Here is a 21,715-nt window from a genome sequence, read left to right on the forward strand (position 1 = left end):
TGATTTGGTACTGTGTTGTTTGCATTCATCCTCCAAGCAGAAAATCTGCTCATGCACCATGATGATGACATCATATTGTGCTCAAAGACATGCTGGTAGAGAACTTAAGATAAACTCTTAAAATATAGCAAAATGACTGTATGTTGCACATGAAAGGGAGCGAAAAGAGAGAGGAATATGTGCCCATAACGAAAAGGAAACTCTTCTAATGGTGATATGAAAAATTCACAAAATCCTGCAGAAAGTGCAAAGCACTCAAAAGCCCTTTCTGTATTCACCACGGAGCCAAATTAACCTTCGATGAATTATTTTCTAATGTGAAGAAAGAGAAGCGACAGCTGCACATTCTGTGAGACCTGCAAAAGTCCTAAATGCCACACGAGCTGTTCTCACTGGCTGAGTGTTGGCCTGAGAACTTTTCACTCTCGGTGGCATTCACATGTTCACAGTTGCAACTCAACCAAAGAATTCGTTTTAAAAATGTTAACCTAAATGCCTTTTGTGCCGTGAGGACAGTTTCCCATCACTGTCTGTTGAGGCTGAAGATGATGATCACCAGAATTCCTTATTAACGGCTTCCTAACAACCAAGAGAACATTAAAGAGCAGGTTGATGTCTGAGCTGAAAATACAGTCATTCATCCACCTTCTATCCCATTTACCTGTCCCATTACTCTGAGATGCTTAAAGCTGTCCACTGAGATGGGGGGTGGGGGGTTCTTAGGCAGTCACGGGTTTAGGAAGGGTACGTACGTCCCTGCAGAGCTTGGGTGTTGAGGAAGAGGAAGGCAGCCCAGGAGAGGCACTGGGGCACCTCAGGTCCTGGAGCCTCGCCAGGCTTGCACTGCTCGCTGAGTGCTCATCGCCATGGTCTGATGTAGCGACGTCTTCAAGCACCTGGATGAGAGCTGCTTGTGCAACAGTGGCGCTTCCATATTGTTCCAGGAGAAACATTTATTTCTCTGTTTTCATCGGTGAAAGCTGACTCAGCTGGAACCCTCCTAACCTCCGCAGCCTCATTTCAATCTTTTATCCTATTGTAATAAGGTAACGTGCGTAAAATATGCAATTTGTGGTCAATGTGGAAATCGATATCAAAGCATTTCATTCTCTGTGGCATTCAGAGAAGCAGAGCTTTCAGGTTGCTCACTGGAGGCTGCCGTTTGCCCCACTAAACAGAAGAATTAAGGCAGCTCCTTGCAGGGCCCAATGATGAAATCGGCTGAAAGTGTAAAGTGCACAGACAAAAGAGGAAGAAGAACCCATTTAGGTTATAATTGGCTCTTCCTTCTCTCAGCAGTAATAAATAACTTATGCACGCAGAGTTAACTGACAAAAGGAGACAAGACAGACAAAAGGCTCTGATGTGCCAAGTGTGCCCTATAAAACGGAAAACCCGAGAATAACTCGGGAAAAGCAGACAGACACTTTGGATGTGCATTTATTTGCATTTTCTCTCTAATATCAGGATGTTGGAGGCCGCTAATCCCTCTCAGGATGTGAGGAATCCAGTTCTCTCATCCATCAAAACCATTTCGTTGTTGGTGACTATTGAAGGGTTAAAAAAATGCAATGCTAAAGTTAAAAGTTTGCTAAATCTTGGCCTTGTTCGGCCAGTTTAGACTTAATCATCACAGCTATGATCCATATAAGCATGTACTGATGTGTTTTGCTCAGTTAGACACTGAATGTTCTCCTTATTTAATCATCATCTAAGCGCTGAGTTTTGAACGGCATGTTTCCATTGTGGAAAGGTAAGTTGTCTGCTAGGCTTCCGGTGCCTCGTGTCCTTGGAAGATGCTTGAAGGATCTTGTTCCAAAAACACAAGTTATGTAAGAGATGGGCCTGGTTTTAAATTTGTCTTACAGTTTATTCTCTAGTGGATGTAAAAACTGGCTGCTAGCATACAGCAGTGAGCATAAGGTGTCATCACAAGTCTGGAGAGGTACAGTTGGCCTGGTGAGCGTTCAGGCAGGAGACCGGAGGAATCCTGGCAAAACAATGTTTTCCATTTGTCCGAGACATTTTCAGCACTATAGAAGAGTAACTAGCATATAAGGCTACTATACTACTAACCACATTTCTTCCATCCAACTGCAGTTGTAGATGAACAAGTGAGTTGGGATGTGGGGACTCCTCAGGCTTACCTGTGACCTAGAGGCTCTTCCACGCACAGAGATGGTGTTGAGGTGGTGCACGTTAGGTTAGGAGCAACAGGACGCGATAAAAAGAGCCCACAGATATTTACTTCAAAGGCTGGTCCACCACAACTCCCCCTTTGCTCCCTTAAAAATCTAAAGTTCATCCAAAAAAAAAAGTTTCAACAATGTCTCTGTTTCCAAGGCGAAGCATGGAACCATCATTTTCTGATGAGGGTGCGTTGTAGAGTTGGCTGACGTGACCCAGAACCAGGCCTGTGGCTGATGCTCCTCTCCTTCCCTCCAACCCGGAGATCCACGTATTTGACCCAAGGAGCTGATGTGTTTCACCTGTGGGCCTGACCTCATCAACCTGCCCGGCCCCTATTAACCGTTCTGGTCCTCCTGCTAATCATAGCTCATGGTCTCATACAGACAAGACATTAATACCACATCATAGAATTTAACTTTTTGGTGATAAACTATATGTTATAAAACTATATGATAATCAAGTGGATGAATTCTTCTCATGATAATCACTCAGAAAAGGGGAGCTAGTTTAGCAACCTGAGTCACAACCTTTGATGTAGGTCTGATAAAAGGCGGCACACTGTCACCGGTGACCCGGGGGCCCTGGTCTTTTGGAGTGTGCACAGGATCTGTGTGGGGGATGGGTGCCTGGGCCTCTTTGATGTGGGCGGGCCCCTTGTTTGGGGGGTGGGATTTGGTTTCAGCCTCGCAGGGCCCCGGCCCCGGATCCCTATTGTGCTCGGGATGGCTGCCCTTTGGCTCAGTTGTGGGCGTGCTCTCCAGGCATGCTGCCCCCGCTCAACTGGTGTCCTCGGTCTCAGCCTGGGCCGGTTCCTGTGGTGATCCATGTGTGCTTTCACTCTGGGGTGGACATATGTTTGTCCAGGGGACACTTGGCCTTGGACCGCAGGGTTTGGAGGAATTTGGGGTTCTCACTTGCCTGTCGTATGGATGAGTGTGTGTGCGTGTGGGGGGGTCAGTGGCCCAGGTTTACGATTAATGACATGCTGTTACAAGATGACATGGACATGGACGTGCACACACAGCAGGCAGCAGCTCCCTTGTTGCTTTATTCCTTATAAAATATAAAATATATGGAGTTCAAATTTCCCACGACCGACTTTCTATTCTGGATCTTCTTTGTTTCATGCTTTTTTTATTAACTTGAGATTTAAGATATAAAAAAATGTAATGTTGTTTGTGTGTGTGGGTGTGTGTCTGTGTGTGTGTGTGTGTGTGTGTGTGTGGGGGGGTCAGTGGCCCAGGTTTACGATTAATGACATGCTGTTACAAGATGACATGGACATGGACGTGCACACACAGCAGGCAGCAGCTCCCTTGTTGCTTTATTCCTTATAAAATATAAAATATATGGAGTTCAAATTTCCCACGACCGACTTTCTATTCTGGATCTTCTTTGTTTCATGCTTTTTTTATTAACTTGAGATTTAAGATATAAAAAAATGTAATGTTGTTTGTGTGTGTGGGTGTGTGTGTGTGTGGGTGTGTGTGTGTGTGTGTGTGTGTGTGTGTGTGTGTGGCTGGGGGGGGGGGGGGGGGGGGGCAGTGTGCCATTCACAGCAAGAGGGCGGGAAATGAATGTCAAATGAAGAAAAGGTAATTAATTGTGAGAGCAGAGTCTGACGGCTTACAGTGAGGAACTAGAGAATCTTTTATGTATTTTGCCGTGTCAGGAACAGTCAGAGACAGACAGAACCCACACTGCAGAGTAACAGGAAAAGAGAACTTGAAGGATTTTAGAACATAAGCACAAGGAAGCAACACAATCAGGAAACTGGTCGGTGTCCTTCAGGCAGAGAACTTCAACAAACTGCCCAAGAGCAGCACGGCCACCAGAGATTTATGGAGCACGAGTAATCAGGGGAATCACAGGCAGCTGGGCTGAGGGGCAGATGGGGCAACAGGGCAGAACCGCCCCAACTGAGGATGAGAGTGTCACTGAGAGCGGTCCCAGCACGTCGCTTGTGGTTACCCACAAAAACGTTGCATATACTGTGAATCTGCTGAACTGGGCGCAGCTATATGCCCATGAATGCATCCACGCCTGTAATTTGACAACTTGAAATCCAATTTGAACAAACATCTATTAAATCTAGAATCTTCTACAACCCCTGCCTGCACTTGTCAGGGCTGCGTAAATACACTTTAAAGAGCTCCAAGTGAAAGTCTGTTGTTTGACACTCAATATTCCTCCTTGATGCTTTTTATTGTGGCACACTTCCAGTGCACCCCGGTGTCATTGTCCCACAAAATAAAAAGCCATTCGTCCAGGCGCCCCCTCTTACCGCCCCTCCTCTGTGTGCCACCGTTTGTTGTGGTTTCCATGGAGACGTTCCCTTCAGATGAAGCATGTGGGGGGCACCCCTCCAGCGGAAGGAGGTGGAACAATATTGCGGTAAGGCAATCATACACCAAGCTCATTTACATATCCAAACATGAACCATGGACTGTACCGTACAGTGTTTGTTCTGTTAAAAAAAAAGGAGATTAAATCCAGATGCTAGTGAGCAGATATTACATATGCTAACATGTGTTCACCACCGAAAGGTTCAGATGAAAGAGAGATAGCCGAGTGAAAGACTTCTGTCCTTTGTTTGTGCACCGGTTAGTTAAACATTCTGGTCACATTTTCCCATTATAGAGATTACACATGAATGCACATGAATGATGCAAGCCTGTCTGGCCTTAATGGGTGCAGTTCTCAGCGCCTCCTGCTGGGGGCGCTCCTCCGTCTGTCTGGCGAATCCTCGTTCATACAGCACATCCAGGAGTCATGCTGACTCTCCTGTCATGATGGAGCTGTGTGGCTCCGACCTTGAGGAGGCTGAAAGGCAGACATGTCTTATTCGTATTGTTCACACGTTAGACGATGAAGACAGTTTTGAAAACAACAACAAGGAGACAACAAAGCAGGAAAGAGCGTGGCTATGTTGCCACAATATTGAATATTGAATTCAATCTCTTTAAAAATCCTTTATTACGGATATGAAAATTAAAAAGAAATATTATTAATTAAAATTTTTCATTTGTTTAAAAATGTGGAACCGTAAAGCCACTACCACTGTAATACAGTATAACATGCTTTCTACAACACTAACTAGTCGTTGCTAACTAGTCGTATCATCTTCAAATCTTCTGGTAGAATATGTTTCACTATAGATACAAGATGTAGGTGAAAACTTTTTTGAAAAAACTTTTGAGTATCAAACCAATATTATCCAGCATGTGGCTAAGATCAACTTCCATGTTGGGTTTATTAACGACACCACGACCGTAAAGTAGGTAAAGGGAGGGAACTTTGCGAAGGTGACAGCATCCTGAGGGATATATGATGGCGGAGATGAGTCGAGAGTGCCAGAAAATACGTTTTCAGCCTCAAATCATCTGCCCAATCTTGGTCTCCAAGGTCCTTGTCTCGACAGCTAAGGCCGCGGTGAAGAATTGATATTCTGGAATCGAGGTAGATCGGAGTTGTGTCATGTATCACGGTCTGTGCAGGGATAGGTAAAAGGCTGTAAATATGAATTCAGTTCTTGGGGAAGTCTGGGAAGAGAAACCTGGGGTGTAGTATAGAAAACTAATGGGCTGAAGCTGAAAGTTTTGGACAAACAGATATTTTTCTTCGTGGAGAATCTTTTTCTGCAGGCTCAAACAAAGCAGCTCAGTTCCGAAATCCGAGCTAACACTGAAATCTGTAACAAACCACCAGATAGAATACATTGAATTTCCCCGAGAGAACCCCAAAAAGGTGAGATAGTGCACCAGAAAAGAGGATCTTTGGAGCTGAATCCTTGCCTGGAGCGTACTGCACACGAGAGAGGAGCATCCAAAACCTGATGCTAACTGCTGAATGCTCCACAAACAAAGAGCATCCTCATCAGCTGCTCTCTTGTTCCTATTAGCAAACACACAGACGGACTCCTACTGAAAGTAAATGATCCCTTGCAGACTTCTGTATGCCACTTCATCTCGTTGGAGCAGCAGACCCGTTCAGCTAATATCCAAAATCATCACAAAACTCTTGTTTTCAAGAGTAACGGAGCCGCCAACCAGGGATCAACCGCCAAATCAAATGACATAAGTAGGAAGTGTTCATGCAGCCCTATTCTCCCCTGAATGGCCTCAACTGGCAGATCAGCAAATGTTTAAATAAGTTTCCTTTCACTTTTTTAACAAGAAAAGGAAAGATTCCTCGACATTTTTTCTAACTATCCGGTGAAGACCTATGCGTATTAGCGACAGTTTGAGACCTTGAGAAGCCACACGCAACCAAATATCCCTTTTGTGATGGAAGAGGCTCCAAACGCTGACAAACTACGAACCAGAACTGTTGAGTGAGAAGTCGCTGCCTTTATGAAAATTCCATTTGGTCTTTGACTTTCTGCAATATCACCCAGCCTGGGACATTTCCCAGAGTCTATATTAGTCTATTAAATAAATAAAAGCGAAGAGATGAGGGAATGGGAGAAATTACAGACCATATTAGGTTTTCCCCAGCACAATCCCATAATCCGATGGCTCAGCCGTTTTCTTTAAGCACTCACCTGGGAAATTCCTCGGTCCCCTTTCATTTCATCAGCTCAAATCAATCGCACATCGTAAATGAAAACGCCCAGATGAGAAAGCCGGCCAGACAAGATATTATTAGCTTCTCATAGGGAACTCCTTCATTAAGGCCATTTTTGACCACACGCCTTTCTGCTTTAGGAGGCAGGCGATGTGCTGGTGGTGGCGGGATGGTGCAGTGCATGGACATTTTAAAGAACCCCCCCCCCCCCCAAACAAAAAGGTGGAGAGCGAAGGGGAAGCTTTGATAGCTGCATCTGACTGCTGGAGGGGAGCTTTTGTGTTCTCCTTTCCCTCTCAGCCTTTGCTGCCGGAGTCGGGGATGCTGTGATGCTGCGAGTGCTGCGCGAGGCGGAGTCTTTTGTCTGCTGGAGGAAGGCTGGGCTCCAGCTGGCTCCCGCTACCGCAAGAGTCAGTGGGTCCAGCCAGTACAGGAGGCAGCCTGCCTGATTGATTGGGATGCACACACACACACACACACACACCCACCCCCCATCTCAGCTTCTCTCCTTCCTCCTCCTCTTGTCTTTTTTGCAGGGTGCACGTGTGGCACTCTCCTGCCCCCCCCCCCCCCCCCCCCCCCGGTTTTGTTTTACTTACATGTTGTCATGTACATTTGTCTCTGATATACACAAGGACGAATGTGTGTGTGCGCGCGTGTGTGTGAGAGAGAGAGTGAGAGAAAGAGAAAGCTAGAGAGACGAAGGCTTTTTAAATAACTGAATAGGTAGTCTCCTCCTCAACAACAGAGTATCTCTCCGCGCCTGGGTTCGGCGGGGACGTCATCCCATTTACAGCTGTAGTTGCGCGCACATGATCGCGCTTGCACACTCGGTCTCGAAGCTTCGCGGTGAAATGACCATATCCGCTCTGAAAGATCCTCCCAAGTGTTTGTTGGAGCTCGGAGCCCAGCCAAAAAAGAAGGAAGAAGAGGGAGTGTGTTAGTGTCCCCCGAGTGCTTTCCAGGACTCAGGCGAAGCAGCCAGCCACTGTCTGGTGAATGTGCGTGTGCGTGTAAGAGCGTGCGCTTGTGTGCGCCCATGCGTTCTCTCTCTCTCTCTCTCTCTGCTTGTGTGTGCGCGCAGACCAGCCGCCAACACACACACACACACACACACCCCACACACACTTAACATTGGTTCGCAACATGGCGTTGAAGCGCTGAGAGACAAGACGGCGCTCCCCGGACCAACGCAGCCTTATTGTTAGGTGGACCGAGCGTCTGCGTGACCAAAGAGAGCCGGAGACTCTTTTACGCACCGGCAGAGACAAAAGCGGATTCCAGCATAGGCTTATGTCGCTGTGACGGTACAGCTGCCTGGATAGACGCAGACCGCTACCCCGCTGGTGGAAATCAGAGGCTGTACATGGCGCTGGAGAGTCCAATTAGGCTATTCTGTCTTCTTTGGCTGCTTTGTGGTCCATCCAAACAAGGTAAAACACTCACTTTAATCTCCCGCATGGTTTGTTTTCGGGGCATAACGCGTGAGACGGTTCACTCCCCCCTAAAGCGCAGCCGCGCCGACGGTACCGTTAAACTGGGATGTGATACGAGAACCGACGGGCGAATGCGCACCTTGCTGTAACATGCACCCGTGTGCTCGGTAACCTTTGGTGGCCTCTCCGGCACGTTTACTTAACGGGCTGTCTCGAACGCGGGAGGCGCTCCTTGTTTTCAAAGTTGCAGCATTGGCTCGGAAACGGGTCCCCCAGAGCCGCCAGAGGGCTTCGAACTGGTGGAGAAGTTTATGTTCCGGCCGCGGGCGCAGGCTCCTGGAGTCAGCCTCGGCCTTGAAACGCGCTTAACTTAACTCGTTTGCACCTTGCATGTGTGGATTTTGAGAGAAAGGAGCCGGGGAACGTTTAAATGGGAAAGGTGGAAGTGCTGGGTAGTCGCACGCGCTTGGGAGAGAGCGCAAAGAGGAAAGTCAGCCCACACAGGCGGCGACGAGACGGCGGCTCTATTTACATGACAAAGACCTGTGCGGAACATCACTGCTGGTTAAAGTGCTGGAAGTGAGATGGCACCAGTGTTTTGTCCGAGGGCTGAGGAGAGGGCATCAAGTATTTCTGCATCCACATGTAGTGAACAAAGCATTAAATACCGTTCTGACTACCAGAGACGGAAGTTTTCGGTTTGCTTTGGCCTCAGGTGTCAGACTGGGTTATAAGCAGGAAAAAAAAGTGTTGGGACTTTATCAGAGAGAGAAAGAGATGTGATTTGATTTCTATTTTCACCCCAGTCATCCTTTTATTTCATAACTTGTCCCCCTTATCCTCAATCCACATATACAGAGGCTGATATTAAAGTTCAGCCCACTCCAGCAGCCACTGGCACTCCTCTTCATCTGAGAGGTGGGCCCAGCGTGTCGGACTGGATCTCATCAACTAACTCATCAACCAGGTTCCATGACTTTTTTGTTGAATTGTGAACAGAGAAGCCTTAAAGTGGTGGTGGGTCCAGGATGCTTCACTTTTCATTTGATTTAACTGGAGCAGGTCAGAGAAGGCAGTTTATATGCTGTTGGACTTCCAGGACGCGCAGACGCCAGCAGAGACAGAATAAATAAGGCTGCCCTATGAGCTCATCCTGACACTAGCGTGAGTGGCGCTTGCATTCAGATGATGGAATCTCTCTCGCAGGTAAATGGAGATCCTGATGGACGCGGGGATTTATCCGCGCCCCTGATTTATCGCTGCAAGTTGTGACAGGTAGCCGCCGTCGGAAGAGCCGCTGGGTTGATAAACGAGGCGCACGCTGAAATAACTGGCGGTCACAAACAAAGAGATAAATGGAACAAACACACTCAAGTGCGAGTTGGTGGTGATAAGTACGCGCTCGATCTGTGGTCACACCGCTCGGCGTTCGCGGCCTGCTGGCGTGTGCACGTCTCTGTGCGTGTGCTGCGACGGTCGAGTGGAGCGCCAATGGTGAGCGGTCGGTGTCGGCCGTGGGAACCGAGGCCGCCGAGCGGGTGGGCAGCTGAGGGTGGGGAGGGAGGGGATTTCGGGACAAGGATGAATTTGCGGTCACCAGAAGAAGCTAATCTGAGGTCAAGGGTCGACCTTCCGTCCGCCAACAATAGAGGCTGTTCTGATGGATTGAAAACGTGTTCCAGCAGTGTCACATGCGCTCGTTAACCGGCTCATATGAAAAGAGCATCTGCGTGAATCTCTGGGCATCAATGTAAGGCCTCACGCAACGTTGTCACATCTCATACGGCATCTCGCAAACGCTTGACGTTAATGCGCGTTCACTTGACTTGTGCCAGCAGGTGAGCGGGAAAGCTCTCCGCTCCTGTGGCTCTGTGGCACCACAGTGTTGCCTCTTTTGGCGGGAAAAGTAGAATTACCGCAATCCACAATGCTAACATTAAAAAACAATAAAAAGAAAAAGGACGGCACCGTTTTCATTTCCAGATAAGGGAAATCATTTGAATAAAACTATTCCAATGATTTGAGTTTGCACTGGTGCATGATTCTAACAGCACTCAATAACATAAAAAAAAACTGCTGCATTAGTCTGTGAGCAGATATTGCTTCAATGTTCTCAGGTCAGGCGGCGTTCGCGTGCAGCTCCTTTTTCCCCTCCAAAAGACTGAACGCCAGAGGAAATTTGCGTGCGGTGAGCAACTTGGTTGGAATGACCCTGTGCGCTGGTGGGAGGGAAATGCTCTTTGAGTCAACCATTTATTCCACTGCACCATGTACTCCGGTCCAAATTCCATTCTCTAGCCTAAATATGTGGCGATGTAAAGTTGGACAAGGGTTTCAGATTTGCAGCTTGGCGGAATTTAGAGCGGTGCATTTGTGGTCATTTGTGATCATCATCAAAACGTCAGTGCGCAGCACAGTAGGGCCTGATATTCCACACATAACCACACGGCAGTCTTTTTAGACAGATGCACATTTTCAGTCTAATCCAGTCAGAGTTTCTATACAGCTGCCGTCTCGTCATAGTTAAGCTTGTCAAAGACAGTGAATTAATGTTCCTGTGGAACGTCTTTCTTCTTATTTCCAAACAGTCTAAGTCAGCAGCCTCATTTGATCCATTTGATTAGTTCATGAAGTGTTTGAATATAAATCTGATCTTTCCAGACATATTTGTCTCACTTGAGTCCCACATTAATTAAGCACAACAGGCTCTGGACGCTCGTCTGGTTTTATTTTATTAGATTTCGTTTGAACAAGGTACAAAACTGCTGGTCTGTTGTTGTGTTGAACCTCCTTTGGAAGAGAATTCAATCTTTTTTCAAATGAGGCTGCAAAAGTCTGGACAGATTTCGGTGGACACGGATTTGGTGATATTCCAACGACCTGCAGATGTGGATAAAACGCTGTGGCAAAGGTGAGCAGATGCCTGTTTGGAGGAACAAAGTGGAAACAATGTTTTTAGGCTCTGTGTCCGGTTTTACTTTGTCATTTAAACGGTGTTCATTAAAGGAAAGACGGCCGGCTGAGTTTATGTGGACTCCTGACTCTAAAATAGTCCCTGTTCCTGGCCGCCTCTCAAGTAGACACTTAATTTTAAACCATGGGCTATTCTAAAAGCATGTGTCTTACATTAGCGCCATTAATACGCCACAATAAAAGCGTACTGACATTATTGTTGAGTTTTCTTTTTCTCGCCCTCTGCCATCAAGCACATGTCAGTCAGTAAACTAAATAAATAAAATCATTAAAGATGTGATGAAGGGACTTTGCCCCCCTCCAAGTCCAACGCTTCACCTTCTATTCATTCTTTCTGTCTGTGGCGTGAAGCCACAGGTCTTTGCTGAGTTTTTAATCAAGTGTGCAAAATGCAAAGCAGCAGCTTTTAGGGCACGGTGCCACTAATTTGTCCAATTTGGCCCTGGCACTTTTATATTGTTAGTTTTCATCCAAGAGGGGGTGTGGCCAGACACAGGGGGCGTGGCCCGAATAGCTGCTATCTGCTGTGCAACTGTCCATCTGAGCCTCTGGATCCCAGTCACGGTCGTTATTCCCCAACCCACCTCCTCCGAGGTGTCCTGTGTTCTCATCTTGAGGCGCTAATCCTTCGTCTCGCCACATCAGAGCTTGTCTCACACGTGCGCGGATCGTGCGGGCCTTGGCTCTGCACGTTAGCATTCAATCAACCGAGTCTGCATGTGTTTGCCTGTTTGCTGGGGAGATTTCACCCTGGCGTGCGCGCCTGTTTACTAGCATGTGTGGATGGGTGTGTCAGCTGTGATTTGTGAGTACACCCCCCCACACGAGAGTCCCAGCTAAATTAGGATGCATATTATTTAAAGAGCCCCTGGGCTGAGTACAGGCTGCATGTACTTCTGCGGCCAATATGCTGATTCCTAGCGAATATGTTAAATTTCCGGTGCCCAGCGTTCCCTCTTTTCATGCTCAGGGAGCAGAACCACGCTGATGCAGGTAGACAGAGCTCGGAGCACAAATTCCATCTGCTGAATTCCTCCTCTTCTGGAGTTAAAAAAAATAAATTGTCCAGATGTATTTTGTAGTAAGAATAAATTAAAAATGTGAGATCGGCAGTGCGCAGGCAGGTGCTGCCCATGTTAAATATTTAAGATTCTCCGGGATGATAATTCACTGATTTCTTTTTCATATGTCATTAGCTCATTTACATAAAGAAATATAAATCAGCACCTCTTTAGTGTATCTGCCAGATCTGCTTTGATAACATTTAGACTGTGGCCTCGTGTCGGCCCACGTGATCGTTGAATATTTAATATGCGATGGAATTTTTTTAAAGCAGCAATATAAATGAGCTCTCTGCCACGTGTAGATCACAAGAAGTGTGACTGTAACAGCTCACATTTCCATCCAGCCACAACGGAGTTAAGGGGTTTGTTTTCTTTCCTTTTTTAAAGCATTGCTTCTTATCAGTGGCGCTTTCTCTTGGTTCTTTGTCCCCAGGAGGAACAACAGATATTACTGCGGCGACAAAGGCACTCAGACAGATTGCACTTTTCATCCCGTCTGCTTATTAGCTCAGTGACGTTTGCCACAGACTGTCATAGATAACTTCGCATGATGTCCCTGCTGCTGCTGCACTGGGGTAATAAAATACATCGCCCCAACAAGCTCGGCCGACGTCAACTTCAGTCTGAAGCACAACATCACTGGAAAAGCCAGCTATCGCTCTGGCTGCCGCCTAAAACCCCAAATGCTTTGAACGTAGAAACACTATAGGACTGGCCAGAGAGGCAGTAGGTTGAGTAATGAGGTTGGTGAACATCAAAAGGAGGCAGTAAACTGCAGTTGTGGACCTCTTTGGAGGAGATAGTATGTATTTCATTAGCTGTACCCGCTGGACTCGGCAGCATGTAACTGATGCAACCTTCTCATTCTCTCATTAGCTGGAGTTTTAGTGTGCGTGTGAGCCGGCGAGCTGCTTGTTTACGGATCGGTCCCATTTGAAGAGAGCACACTGATGAGGCAGTCGCAACAATTGGATACACATTTGAGAAATGCTTTTAGCTTCTGTGCCTGGGCAAATCTAATCTTATATGGTATGAAATGAAGTGTATACACCGTGAATTAAAGCTCGAGAACACGTTCCCCAAGCAAAAGCCACTCTAAGTGGCTTCCAAACAAGGATCTCTATAATAAGGTCATATTCAAAGAGTGAAAGTAAAAATCAGTGGCCCTGACAAGGAAATGTAGCCACACACTTTTGAGCCTCTCTCCACCAGCTGCAAATCAAAATATCACTTGGATTTTAGTTGAATTTCTTCCTTTCAATCAGGCGTTCTTTGAATTTATGTATAGACGTGAAATGACTTTGAAATCATGCCATTAAAAGTTCCCTCATTTGTTTTGGTTGTTTCCACCGGCAGGTAGATGGCTTCTTTGAAAGTGAAGCCTATTTTGCTTCTGATTCCACTTATGTTGAATAGAAGGCGTTTTCTCAGAAGAATCGCGGATAATCACTTTAAAGATTTGATACTGAGAAGGGAAAGGCAAAAAAAGAAAATAACTGCAGTACAATGTCGCTTTTCGGTCTTTGATTCCAGGATTAATCATTTGTACGAAGCGCACTCTCAAGAATCCTCGGGGAAATGACAGGACGCGGGTGAATTTGTTACCGCTCATTCAAATGCAACGCCTTCCTCAAAGATCATAGCAAATGTCTCACAGCAGTGATGGAACATTTAATTGTGGAGCACCATGGGGGTGAGCGGAACGTCCCGTACCTGCTGTCACGTCGCAGCCGCATTTATCATCTCTGTCCCCCTGCGAGATCGGCCCCGTCTTACTTTCAATCTTTATTGTTTTCCAGGTGACACATTTTAGGGCGGCGCGTTTTGCCTTTTTCCAGCTTCCGCTCCAGCGTCCTGTAACTGGGATTGTGTGTTAAACCACTATTTGGGTCACAAATTCCTGCGTGTTCACCGCGCCCCCGCGTGAATGAGCAGATTCTGATTCGGCCGCGTTACTCCCGTGTTAGTTTTATAACTCGCTTTGTTGACTCGCGCAAGTGGGCCTGACAGTTGACATGGCCCCGTGCTGTTGGAGCCCTTCATAAAGGGAAGGTGCGCTGTGATTGGAGGAAGTCGGACTTGGATGAGTGAGCACTGTACATAGAGCAGGAGGCACGAGGGGCTGAAGTGATTCACCTCCTCCTGCATCCCTCCCCCACCCTCGTTCCCACCTGTGGAGGACGGCAGCCATGTTTGTCCCAGCACGCAGCTTCATGGCTTTTTTGCAGCAGCGTTTTATTTTTTTTGTTATTTCTTTTTAATTCACCTATCTTTGGGTCACTCTGACCGCTAACTTTTCATTCGTACCACCACCTGTGACATGCTTTTAAAGTCAGTAAAATGCTACTTGTCCTGAGGGATCCAAGCGAACTTTTGGATTCTCTTTTTTATTGTAAACATGCTCAGATATTAGCATTGACGTTTTAATTTGGGACCTTTACTCAAATCACTGGGTTTTAGTGGAAAAGAAATATAATTAATACAAGAAAAGCATAGGAGAGTGACATTCTGTCACACACAGAGGGGGAGCCATGTCACCCTTTAGACTGGATCTATAAAAAAGAAAAGAAAATGTGATTTTCACATGAACACCGAGGATTCATTGTTAGTCTGGTTAAACCCGGCAATGTCCCTATTCAACCAAAATCTCCATAGTGGATTCCAACCTGAATCGGAATTAAAAGTAACAATAAACCAGTTGAACCTCACCGATTAGACTGGAAACAAACTTTTTAAAGATGCTGGAAAGAGTCATTACATGTGATCTCAGTCAACCCTGCCGATACCAAAGCTGTGTAAAGGCATCTGAGGGTGAAGGAAGCCCACTGTCTTGCATTATCATGGGAGTAAACCACAGCTGGGCTGTTTAACACCTAACAAAGCAGCTGTTCAGAACGCGGAGTGACGCACAGCCTTCTGCAGCACTCCAGAAATCGTAAGCACTGATTTACCATCACAGAAGATATCTGCCTCAGATAGATTCAGATCACTCAAACAAATGTCCAAGGCAAAGAGTTTTACTATGTAATCTTGCTCTCTCTCTCTCTCACACACACACACACACACACACACGATCACTGCCCTTGTCCTCTTTGCCTATGGGAGCCCAGTTCCCGACACCAATATGACCCCTAAATAGTTCTTCTTTTGTGGATCCATAGCAATTATCCACCGCAGCCGTGTCCCTTCAGCGGGAGGCACCAGTCACTGCATATCACTGCTCAGAGTGTTCTTCATGGTCCTTCGTGTCAAATGCACCTGTAATCACATTGCACTGGACTCGACTGGAGACAGCCTTGCCTAACCTTACCTGCACTGTTGTAGACTATTGTTTTAAAAAATCTTTAGTCTGTTCCCTCATGGTGTATCTTTCCTCTTCATAGTGTACCTTGAATTTTCCATCTTCTGAAGTGTGCACTCAGCCTTCCTTCTATCTGTCTGTCTGTCTGTCTGTCTGTCTGTCTGTCTGTCTGTCTGTCTGTCTGTCTGTCTGTCTGAGTGCATTATGTTCTTCCTAAACAGTTAAAGCAGCTTTTAATCCACACTCTGGGTTTGAATGCTTTAAGTGATAATCCTGTTTTCATAAACCTTATTTATACATCAGAATTTTTAATCCAATTCAGTTATTCTATGAAGAGACTTTTTCCCAATATAAACCTCATTTTAAGAAAAAGTTATTATTTATTTATTTTTTCTTTTAGCTTAGTAGTTCACTCTAAATGCTTCACCTTGTCCAGGGCTTCATATTAAATCTACAGCTCTTTCAACTCTCTGGCTTTTCATCGGGAGCTATGCGGTCCAAGCTGTGGGTCTTATTGAACTCTTATTGAAACATTAGTTCCAAGTCCAATAAAGCTTATGTGGTTGTCCTTTGGTCACTAAACATAAAGTGGAAAGGCAGTGATGCTATTTCATGTGTCTGTACTTATGTGCATGCAGTGAGGAAACAGAAATGTGCCCACTTGGTCTCTGATTTAGAAGCAAGATACAAAATCCTCCATATTCTTATGGAGCACCAGAATCAGAAAAAAAGAACATTTGCATGCAAAGACCCGGAGCTTCTTTAAAATGGCTAACAGAAACAGACTAGCATGATCTTAATCATTATTATTCACGCCATTATTGTTTAATTCGAAAACAGGAAAAACACATTTTTTTTTCCAAAAAATAGAATTTGTTTTCCATCTCCGACTCTGTACAGTACAAACACATTTATACTGATTTAATAAATCATTGCAGTCCTACTTTAATCCCAGTGTAAGACCGATGCATAGCCAGAAAAAAATGTCGATAGCTAGTGATGCTATATGGGTGTATAATACATGTGAAATGTGCTTTTGTGTATGTGTGTGTGTGTGTGTTTGCTCCCAACGCAGTGTAAGCTATGACTGATTCTGGCAGAGTGCCATCGTGATCCATTCACTGCAGCTCAGCGTGCTCGCACAGCTGGAGAGCGCCCTGTCCTTCCCAACAGCTCTCATTTGAACAGTAAAATGGCCACTAAACCCCCCCCACCCCCTCCCCACACTGTGTCCTCATGAGGCGCTGATATTTATGTTGGGGCTGCAGATATTGCTGTGCTGGTTTTAATGCCGCTCCATGAACATGAACATGCTTGCATGTTCATTTTCCCAAATTGTGAGAGATTCCCAAATAGGTAATCTCTGTTTATGCTTTAAGTTCTTCCACAGTGAGTTCCAACTGGGTTGGTATCACGTGTTGGAACCTTGTTAAAAGGAAGTACGCCCTGTCCTGTTTTTTTCCTCGTTCGCCTCACACCTCCTCTCAACTTCTGCGAGAAATAATGGCTTTCATCCCCGGCGTGCAACCATCCCTACCTCTCCGGTGAAATCGTTGGCAGCAAACTGGAATAAGGCTGCTCGCGTTTTAATGACTTAATGAGACCTAATTAGCTGGAACAGGAGAGAGTTGCTGCGAAGGCGATCTGTGCTGGTGTGTGTCGGCATGCTTGTACACGAAGGGTGTGTTTTTGTTCTTACAAGGTTTGCACGAGTCCATGTGTACATGGGTGTGTTGTTGCCATGGCGATTGATGGGCACTGTGTGTGTGTGTGTGTGTGTGTGTGTGTGCGCGCAGCCCTCCTCGGCACAGTGCTACCTCGTTTCTTCATCAGGAAACGATGGTGGGGGGTCAGGCCTCATTTAATCAAGGAAGAAAATTCCATCTCCCATTAACTTAATTAAACCAATGCTGGTGAACAAGAAGCAGAAAGAAACCTCTTACACACAAACGCTCTTACACACAAACACACACACATACACACACACACACACAGTGAGCGCGCGAGAGAGAGAGCAGCCAGAGGTTGATCTATCTCACAGCCACTTAAAACCTGTGGATTGCTGGTTAGAAAGAACAATGTGACCTTTAAAGGTTGATACTCTGGTTTGGTTGACAGTGTTTAATAATAGACAGTTAAGTGCCAGTAAAATATAGATATATAGTATATATACACACACCCACACATGCATGTTAGATGACATGTGAACTTTTTCAAACAGGACATTTTATGAGATCACCCCCCTCTGATTCGAGACTGGAATTCCTCCAAGTTACCTGGGGCGACCTTGCTACAAGAGGACTACTGTTTGCAGCCATCTTAACGTCTCATGTTACTCCTGTCGTCCAGGTGGACATCAAGAAGAGGACAGAAAATGGGGATTTATGTAGATTAACACAACAGTAGACAGCCCAGGTGGATCACGGAAGTAGAGGCCTTTGAGATCCAAAAAATCCATCTGCTCGGTTTTGAGCCCTGAATTGGATTTTCTTAATGAACAATAAAAATGGCTTTACTTTATTGATCCCACAAGGAGAAATTCAGTTCATTTAAACACAATTATTTTCTTTTCTTCAAAATACATGAACAAATTAACACAACACACACATTGAGGGGGAGGTGACTGAGTGCGCTGAGGGTATATAACTCTGAATGTGAAGAATAAAGCCCATTTTTGTTCTATTCATTCTATTCTAGTCATTTACGTAGCAGGCATCTATATAAGTACAAATTTTACACAAATGTATGGCAAGCATTTATTCCATTTAAAATGCATTTCGCCCTGATTTAATCTTCATTTGCTGTGCCAAACTAGACTGAATCTGTATCATTGCTGATTCTTTCAGTGAAAGATGATTGTTTTTTTGAGTTATTTGTGTTTATGGTTCATGAACTCTCAGAGAGCACGCATTATAAGGTATTAAACAGCATTTTACCTCTTCTTCATGAAATCGCATCAGTGTATTTGCCTACAGAATTGAGATTTTAACACATATGTCGATGTGCAGATTCAACCCCACTTCGTCTTTACTCCGCTGTCCTTCACCTTGAGCATTCTCTTCCTTCTGCCTTTCATGCCAGAAAGTATTAAACCCACTAATAAGAGGTGAGTGGGTGCAGTCCCACAGCAAAAACCTGGAGTTTTTCCTTCTGGTATATTTCATCAGATGTTCGTAAACTCTGGAACGCTACACGGAAGCTCGCGGTGCCGTTGCCCCTGTCTTTGGTTTACCTGATTCTCTTTGTAGGGGTGCAAACTCAACGCAGCCTCGATGTTCGACCGTTGCTTGAGTGGAAACAGAGGAGGTTTTGGCTGAGATTACGGTGGCGTGATGAAGGTTAAGTCTTTCATCGTCAATCCGAACGTAACGTTCCCTCTGCTGCCAATCAGCCAGAGCCGGGGTGGTTGGCCAGTAGGGAAGAGCTTTTTGTCAGACACCTCTGAAGGAGATTCTCCCTCAGCAATAAGAGAATATTTCAGAGTTTGTGGATGAAGGTTTTCTTCAACTGAGGATGCTTCTGCTGCTCATTTCCACAGCTCGTAGGTCCCTCGCCCCAGGACTCCCCCCTGGATCTCACTGACTCTAATGTCTGCTGCTGACAGACAAATCCCTCTCCTCCCCTCACCTGCCCAACCCTCTTTTTTGCACTCCATCTCTTCGTGACCCGAAACTCCCGTTTTGTGGAATGCGCTACCCCGATCCCTCCATGTACTGCTAACACAATCAAGTCATTGAAGCCATCCTATAAGCAATAAACTGGATCAGCTCATTCTGATGAGCAAGAGGGAGGGTGGCAGAGCTGCAATAGTGTTATGCTGCAATAAAAAAATGTGTTAAGATGGACAAACTAAACTTTTGAATAACTGTTGTTTAAAACATGTTCATATATAATGACACACTTCTTTTTTCCCACCCGCACAGAAACTATTGTTTCAGTGGAGCTGAGCTGTGGGGGTGGACCCAGCCATGTAGTGTTGGAGCCTGGCTTGCCCCTCTTGCTGGATTGCAACCTTGGGGCCACCGAGGCACCTTTTAATGTCACCTGGCTTCAGGATGGTCAGCCGCTGCCTCTGGAGGGAGGAGACTTCGTGCAGTATTTGGACAACGGATCTTTGCTCCTGCAGCCCTCTCAGGATGGAAAGCCCCCTCCGGGTGTGGAGGGAGCCTATAGCTGTGTCACTGCCAGCGCACTGGGAGCCTTGACCAGCCGAACTGTGAATGTTCTCGTGGCAAGTAGGTGTCAAGTATATATTAGCAAGCTGTTGCTAAATACCTCTTTCTGAGTCCAGAATAGGCTTTATTTCTCATCCCTTAAACTGCTGTAATGAAACACCTATTTTAATAAAATTACGGATTTCAGATTCGGATGCGACTTGAGGTTGCGATAATGTGATTTTCCATCCATAAAGGTTTGCCCACTCATGACCTTGAGAGACTACAACTGACATTTTGCTAACTTCTGGTTAAAAAAAGAAAAAGAAAAATCACACAAAAAGACAGGGAATTCATTCCATTTCCTAAGAAATGTTTTTCAAACTGGAAACATTGCTCACACAACTGTGGGGACATCAGCGCAGGGTCAGCTTTTGGCCCAAAGTGTCTCTTCCTTTGTTTATGGAAAGTTAGTGAAGGTCCCGCTGTTCCTCCAGCACCAACATTCTCGCAGCAGCTGTAAGATCTGATACACGTGTTGGCTGATGGGATAACTGTCCAACTCGAGTGAGCTCGAGAGCTACTGGATGGGTTTAAGATAGACCTCAGATTTCAGCACATTAAGGGGTGATGTGAGCTGGGTAAGATTTACCTAAATGCCTTAAAGTAAACATTCAAAATGCAGTAAATGGGCTTTCAGCACTAATTAAAGTAAAATGATTCATTAGTCTCAATTGGCGAGTCAACTCTCCGGCTGGTAAAGCTTTAAGGTTATGAGCACACAAGACAAAAGATTCCCAAAAATGAAAACAGGATGTAAAGGCTTTTAAAAGTACCGGTACAAAGATTTATGAAGGGATGTCTCAAATAATCAAGGCTCAGTGCTGCTTAGGCTACAGTTCCAGCCTGTGCTGCTGCAGCCTTTGTTGTAGGCTGATGTGATGTGCTGCAGCTAAATAATGATTTGAACTACCCTAGTCTGAAGAGGGAGTTGGTCTGGCCACTACAGTTTACATACTGTAAGTCTTTTTATTAAAGAGTTTCCTCTTTTGCTATTACACAATAAGACTTGCCAAGATTGTGGCTAACAGGTGTTGACAAGGCTCTCACCAGTGCTTGAACTGGGCCTCTCTGCCCTCACTGACATCTGATTAAAGCAAAAACATGTTAAGGGATATGTAGCATATTCCATTGAAAGTTCTTGTTTAGACAGGTGCTAAAGTAGACCTCCTTAAGTGATCTAAAAATAAATAAAAAGGAAAAAGCACCAGTGGACATACCAGCTTTGTTTTGTTTTAATGGCTTCTAGAGCTTTCAACTCAGCCACATTTACAGCTGTATATCTGAAGTTGTCACTCATTTACCCTGGACACACAGAGACGGGGCTGTGAGTGATTGAGTGCAGGTACGCTTTTTTAAAAACAGGATTCTGAGCTGTCATGGAGTAAAGGAGAGCAGAGGAGGAATGCAACATGAACTGAAAGCTGTTTGTGTGAGAGGAGAGAGGACAAGCTGCAGCTTCTGAACTGCACTCCAGAGGAGGCTGTCAGTCTCTCATTCTTGAGTGCCCGTCTTTATTTCATCATTAGCTTTGTGTAAAATGATACAGTTTCCTTTGTGGATGCCTCCCCTTTTGTCCGCTGTCACATGTCTATTTATGAGGAGTCCTTGTTTGACGGACAATGCGGACTGAAAGGAGAGGAGGGAAATGAATGGCAGAAGGTGTAAGAGGTGAAGGAGAGTCTGTGGGGATGGTGAAACCATAAAAAATGACCTTCAGCATGCGTGCATGCAAATGTGGGTGCAAGCACCCCTTCATGGTCTTTTGAATTAGAATTAATGCTAAGAAGCTATGAGATGCAAGCAAACCACCTTAAGTCTGAATGGGCATCCAGTGTCAAAACGTTGCCATGATCAAATAAAACCTGCCACTCTTCACTGTTGTGGAGTATAATGAGCATGTAGATACGGCCTGGACCAAACGGTGTATGATAGAGCCTCATGAACTGGAGAGTCACCCTAAAACAGGAT

At 45.5% G+C, this 21,715-nt stretch overlaps 1 protein-coding gene and 2 long non-coding RNA genes across 5 annotated transcripts in view; 1 reads left to right on the forward strand and 2 right to left on the reverse strand.

The window, feature by feature from the left end:
• Positions 1-1,849: 1,849 nt before the first annotated feature.
• Positions 1,850-2,284, reverse strand: LOC130521869 (uncharacterized). The gene is made up of 2 exons (XR_008949480.1): positions 2,148-2,284; positions 1,850-1,990 (listed from the first exon to the last, which is right to left on the reverse strand). It is a non-coding gene; the product is annotated as an uncharacterized LOC130521869 (long non-coding RNA).
• Positions 2,285-3,816: 1,532 nt separating this feature from the next.
• LOC130518052 (uncharacterized) lies at positions 3,817-7,238 on the reverse strand. Its single transcript, XR_008947910.1, has 2 exons — positions 6,734-7,238; positions 3,817-5,013 (listed from the first exon to the last, which is right to left on the reverse strand). It is a non-coding gene; the product is annotated as an uncharacterized LOC130518052 (long non-coding RNA).
• Positions 7,239-7,564: 326 nt separating this feature from the next.
• igdcc4 (immunoglobulin superfamily, DCC subclass, member 4) overlaps positions 7,565-21,715 on the forward strand; it is a 30,973-nt gene continuing 16,822 nt past the window's right edge. For 2 of the 3 annotated variants that reach the window (XM_057025092.1, XM_057025094.1), the window contains exons 1-2: positions 7,566-8,189; positions 19,454-19,765. In XM_057025092.1, coding sequence (XP_056881072.1) covers positions 8,123-8,189; positions 19,454-19,765 — 379 coding nt within the window. In that variant the 5' untranslated portion in view covers positions 7,566-8,122. Of the gene's footprint in view, positions 8,190-19,453; positions 19,766-21,715 lie in introns of all 3 variants that reach the window. The other variant, XM_057025093.1, reaches the window with a different exon arrangement.

Source organism: Takifugu flavidus, chromosome 2 (genome assembly GCF_003711565.1).
Source record: "Takifugu flavidus isolate HTHZ2018 chromosome 2, ASM371156v2, whole genome shotgun sequence".
Lineage (NCBI taxonomy): Eukaryota > Metazoa > Chordata > Actinopteri > Tetraodontiformes > Tetraodontidae > Takifugu > Takifugu flavidus.